Source organism: Nestor notabilis, unplaced genomic scaffold, assembly GCF_000696875.1.
Source record: "Nestor notabilis isolate BGI_N333 unplaced genomic scaffold, ASM69687v1 scaffold167, whole genome shotgun sequence".
In the NCBI taxonomy this organism is placed as follows: domain Eukaryota; kingdom Metazoa; phylum Chordata; class Aves; order Psittaciformes; family Psittacidae; genus Nestor; species Nestor notabilis.
This window is the reverse complement of record NW_009935892.1, coordinates 11376-17095: the sequence shown is the minus strand read 5'-3', so window position 1 is coordinate 17095 and position 5720 is coordinate 11376. Positions and strand designations below refer to the sequence as shown.

Below are 5720 nucleotides of genomic sequence, written 5' to 3'. Positions count from 1 at the left end.
ATTTTCACTGTCATAAGGGTTTGACATGCAGTTTTTGCAGGACACTTAAAGCTTTCAAATCTCCTTTTAATCAGCATAATTGCCCATTCCCTCCCCAATACACACATGTTCTAAATTGCAGTGATTTCCTGATTTCTGAGAAGTAAGGCACTACAGTGTCCTTTCAGAGTAGTTAGAGATTATCATAGCAGATGCTTCCCTCTGAGATCCGAAGTTCAAGATTGGCCAAGGAAGAAAATATAACTGGTAACTGAAGATGTATATCCAGTGATGGTATCACCACTGTTACCAAAACAGCCACTGCATTCTAGGTCATCTACTGTCAGACTTGAGAGGAAGCTTCCAGTAAACAGAGCAGAGCTAACAGTGTTCATCCTCTCACCTAGGGAAACTGTCTGCTCTATTCCCAAAAATGTCATTAAAGCTCCCCTGTCCAAGCTAGGGGAGAGATCCCTATCAATCAGTATATTCTCATGGCTGGGGACAAGGCACTGCATGAAGACCTCTGCATTTATAGTTTTGCAATAGGAGTTGCAGCCACTGCAATGCTTTCGATTGCACATTCATCGGTGCCACGGCGGATTCTGAAGTAACCATCTTCTCCCCACGAGGTGCCCCAGCTGTTCTTCACAATCCAGAACTTCTCACCACTTCCCGGCTCTGTACCATAGCCCACCAGCAAGACAGCATGATTGGTCAATTCAAAAGGATTGAAGCGATCCTGAAGCCCAGTGTGATGGTAGATCCCCTCTTTATAAAGCATGAAATCATTATAAACCTCAAAGGCAACAGCCATTGGCCCATGCAGAACAAGCTCAAGTTTCATCAGGGCTTCATTGCATCCTCCATAGAAACCACCAACATAGTGGTACTCAGACGTGTAGTAGTGGTAACAGCTGCGCTTGAAAGTGCATGGAGAATCTTGGGCTGTGTAAGGGAAGCAGTCTTCTTCCACCACACCAAAGTCTTGGACATACTTTCCAGCAATGAGGTATGGGAAGCCACCATCGCAACCTAAATAAAAACATATCTGCTTAGTCCCTTGGAGAGTTACTTGAGGTGGGAAATTCTCCTACTGAAATCTTTTGGAATACTTTTAGAAACAGTATTGAACACGAGCTGCAGTTTTCATTCCAGTAATACTCCCGTTAGCTACAGCTATCTGAAACACACAAGATAAAATTCACACCAGTGAGAGCTACACTGGAAAAACTAATGCATGGACCATCTTCTCCAACTGCTCCTGGCATTCCTCATTGGGAAGAGCAGTTAGTTACATGCAGTAATAAGACCTGTTGTAACACAGGGACTGTCCTTTAGAAAGCTTTAGTCATTGCTTTTGCTCATCTCCCCTACCCCATATCCTCCTCCTCCCTCTCAATATGGTTCAGGACAATATTATGTTACACTTTCCCAGGTATGCATTGCCATTTAGCTATATTTTTAGCCCTACTCCTTAGATATTTCCCGTCTCCCAGGCAGATCTACCTAAAATCCAGTAACATTCTCAGCATGAGGCCACCTACTCCTTGTTCAATCCCATCCCTACAAGAAAAGGTGGGCTGACAACTCCGGAATGTTTTCTGCATATATTTTTCTTTAATATTGTAAAATATTGTGAAATATTTATCTTTATGAAAAAAACACCATCAAAACCTAAACCATGGGTGATGGGGAAGGCAGAGAAGTTTGTAATACATAGTCTCCTTCTGCAGCATTCTCACTACTGAAAGTTGTCTTTGTATACACCAGTGTACTTACCCTGAGAATACTGGCTGCAAGACACAACCTGCTGTGGACTAAAGATTGGTTTCTGAGTGTTGTTTGTGAGGATACGTATTCTTGCTTCCAGCATGCCCATGGAGGAAAATGCATAACAGCTACCACAGGAGGCTGGGGAGAAGAGAAAAAAGAACCATGAAGAGCAGTCAGTAACATAAACAAGGCAAGTCACTTGCATTCAGCTACAACTATTGCTTGGAGTCCCCTGGAAAGTGTCAAAACCTACCAGACAGTGATTAGAAGTTGAACACTGATAGAAAAATAAAAAAAGAAACCCAAAATGTTAAATATACATTTAGTATTTAGCTTTTAAGTATGTAATTCAAAAAACTTTTTAAGAACTGAAGAAACACTGAGCTTATTTGAGAATCATTGAAGGGTTTGGGTAGGAAGGGGACCTTAAAGCTCTTCCAGTTCCAACCCCCTGCCACAGGCAGGGGCACCTTCCACTAGAGCAGGTTGCTCCAAGCCCCTGTGTCCAACCTGGCCTTGAACACTGCCAGGGATGGGGCAGACACAGCTTCTCTGGGCACCCTGTGCCAGCGCCTCAGCACCCTCACAGGGAAGAATTTATTCCTACTCTCATCTAAATCTCCCCTCTGTCAGCTTAAAGCCATTCCCCCTTAACCTGTCCATATAGACCCTTATAAGAAGTCCCTCTCCAGGTTTCTTGTAGTCCCTTTAGGCACTGGAGCTGCTCTAAGGTCTCAACTTAAGGAGCCTTCTCCAGACTGAACAAGCCCAGCTGTCTCAGCCTGGCTCCATAGGAGAGATGCTCCAGCCCTCGTAGTATCTCTGGGGCCTCCTCTGGACTCACTCCAACAGCTCCATGTGCTTTTTGTGTTGCTGACCCCAGAACTGGATGCAGGACTGCCAGTGGGGTCTTACAACAGCACAGTGGAGGGGGACAGTCCCCTCCTTGACATGCTGGTCACACTGCTGGTGATGCAGCCCAGGACATGGCTGGTTTCTGGCCTGTAGGTGCATGCTGCTCGGTCATGGGGAGCTCCTTGTCAACCAACACCCCCAAGTCCTCCTCAGGGCTGCTCTCAAATCCAGCCTCTGACCAACCTGTAGTTGTGCTTGGGATTGCCCCGACCCAGGTACAGGCCCTTGCGCTTGGCCTTGTTGGACTTCATGAGGTTGGCACTGGCCCACCTCCCAGGCATGTCAAGGTCCCTCTGGATGGTAGTAACAGACAACACATTGCTCTACAATGTTGTTGTACAGCAACACACTACAGGTGTTTTCCAGTAGTATCATTTAAGAGCTATGCTATTCCTTTAGAATGAACTGACAGGGACCACATTAGCAGGGCTGAGAAGGCTCAGGAAAATTACTGCCTTAAACTATAAGCCTTTACGGAGCACATATGCTAAGGGGCAATGATCTACTTTAAGTGAATGCTGACAATATTTTCTAGATTATTTCTACCTAACAACATATTTATTGCTGCGATTTCCAGTTGAAAAAAATATTCCATCTCTATAGCTGCCCCTAAAATAACCAACTTCTGGAAGTCAAGTGGTACAAACAGCAGGCTTGATACAGTGGGTTCATCCCACCTCCCCTTACTTCCCAAGGACACGTACACTGGCTTAGCAGAAATTTCCCTTCTGTTTCCTGGCAGAGTTAAGTCTCTTTACGTTTGCATTTAGTACTGGTCTAGTTTTAGGTCTCTTCACTTCCTAGAAGCTTCCTGTAACATGTTATAAACCTTTGATAGTGGAATGACAAGCATGACAGGGAATGCCAATTACTTGGATGAGATCCTATTTTATCTACTGATTGTCACCAAGGTGCCAGATTTCCTTTTGTTTCCTGACAGTAGGAAAGTCAAATATTGCAGAGCTATGAAAATGAGGGAGGCTTGAGGAACAAAACAAAATACTTTCTCCTGAACTGTGTAGGTGTATAAAAGCAGAGCTATTACAAAAGCAAGACTTCATGAAATTGCACCTTCACTCAGTTAGACGTATCTTTGAAGAGAAGGGGCAAAATCAGCCTGAACATGAATGCTCTTTGCCCAGCAGGGCAAACCGAAGCAGTGAAAGGTGCCTCCCACTCATTGTACAGTCACAGCATCTAAGAAGGGCCATGCTGCAGAACACTTTGTTGCATTTTGTGTGCAAAAATGTAAAAAATAGAGTTAACAGAACCGTTTCAGTCTGAAGTCTGTTGGGGTGGTTGCTACGTTCTTTCCTGCTACCAAAGGCCTATTTGTGAGGCCAACAGCATAACAATCATACTGTATCAGCAATGCCAGCACAGCTGCAAGAGTAGTTGCTTTTCTGAGACCTCCCAAAAATTGTCTTCCAGAGGCAATTAAAGCTTAAGCCCCATCAGATTCCACTTACTCTGTCGCAAAGGGCTGTTACATTATGAGCAGTAAAGAAGGAAACACAGCACTGAACTATCAGCTGACAAGGCTTTTCACTTCCCTTGATCTGCAGAAAAAGCTTGCAGAAAAGCCAGCAAGAAATTGGAACTGCACTCTGAGGCTAGCAAAATCTGTAGGTTCCCTTCTTCTCCTGCCTGTAAAGTTGATAAAAAGCAACAACTGGGCTATCTTCAAAGATGACATCTCTTGGCTCGAAGATGCAGTTACTACTCTATAAAAAACTTGAGAACTCAATCCTTTACTTTCTTGACTACAGGAAATGCTACCAGGGATGCTAACATGATGGCAGTAAATATTACAGTCCAAGACAACTACAGTTGCATGAAGCCCACCATGTCTCAAGGTATTCTACAGAGGATGCACATTTCCCTTTTAATTCTTGTCCACTTCAGATGTTGTATTTGTTTCTTCTCAGGTAAAAAGCACTGATTCTGTGGTACCTGGGAAGTCACGATCTTGTAATTCAAACAATTCTTCCTGCATGTGCCAGACAACTTGTACCTTACTGCTTGCAGCCTTTTTCCCCATGTTTTTTTCTAATTAGTCATCTAATAATCTTAATGATATACAACTAAGACTTTCTAATACTACCATTTTAATGAAGCATTGATATCCAATGCCTCAGAAAAATCATAAAGCTACCATAAGCAAGACTCAATTTGTATGTCAGCAGTATTTTGCACAAGGTCATCTGGAGGCTTTCCCCTCCCCCAAAAAGCCAAAATTCTAATTTAATGGTGCAGAATGTATATTTCACAGAGATTTAACATACTCAGCATGGATTCTCAGATTACAGGAAAAGTGTAGGCAGCTTTATTATTGGAAGCAAGGGACTAGTTCTCATTTAGAGAAACTTTGAAGCAACACAACAGAGAGAAAGGGCAAGTTTGGGTCCGACTGTTCAACTGTTTGGAAGGTAAAAGTGCCTTGGGATATTCAGAGTTTACACCAGGAGAAAGTACAGAACTTGCACCTACATAGGCTTGTATCATTTACTGTTACCACCTTTCACTGATGCCATATGTCAGCTTTAGAGTTAGAACTCACAGGCCTTCCTAGGCTGCTTCTGCAACCAGAATTTGGCAGAAGCACCAAGCTATAAATGGGGGACCTGTGATTTAAGTCATCCTCTCCCCACCATGCTAATGTCATGATCCCTTCCCCTCAAAAGTAGCAATCAGATAGCTACCAGTAGATGCAAGTTTATTTGGCAGTGGTGGAGCAGGGAAGGGGCACACTGAGTCCACTCCTGGATTCCAGTATGCAACCATCTAGTTCAGGTATCCCACACCACAGTGCTGTAAAAGCAATCCCTATAAACATATACCAGAATGGTATCCTTTTAAGTCTACTTTGAGTTACCTATTTGCCTGTCACAGGGGTAAATGTTTTTACAAGTATTCTATATTTATCAGTTTCTACACTTTTCATAGTGCATGTGCAAGTAGCCATTCAGTTCTTGAAGTTACCAGGTTGATAAGATTTAGAGGCAGTATAAACAATTTCGTGGGCTTATTCATGAAAATTACATGATAGT

General features: G+C 43.3%; 1 protein-coding gene across 1 annotated transcript in view; it reads right to left on the bottom strand.

The window, feature by feature from the left end:
- Positions 1-394: 394 nt before the first annotated feature.
- Positions 395-5720, bottom strand: part of CTSC (cathepsin C) — a gene marked incomplete at its 5' end in the record, with an annotated part of 15748 nt that continues 10422 nt past the window's right edge. The window contains 2 exons of the mRNA XM_010018039.1: positions 395-1014; positions 1762-1893. Coding sequence (XP_010016341.1) covers positions 512-1014; positions 1762-1893 — 635 coding nt within the window. The remainder of the gene's footprint in view (positions 1015-1761; positions 1894-5720) is intronic.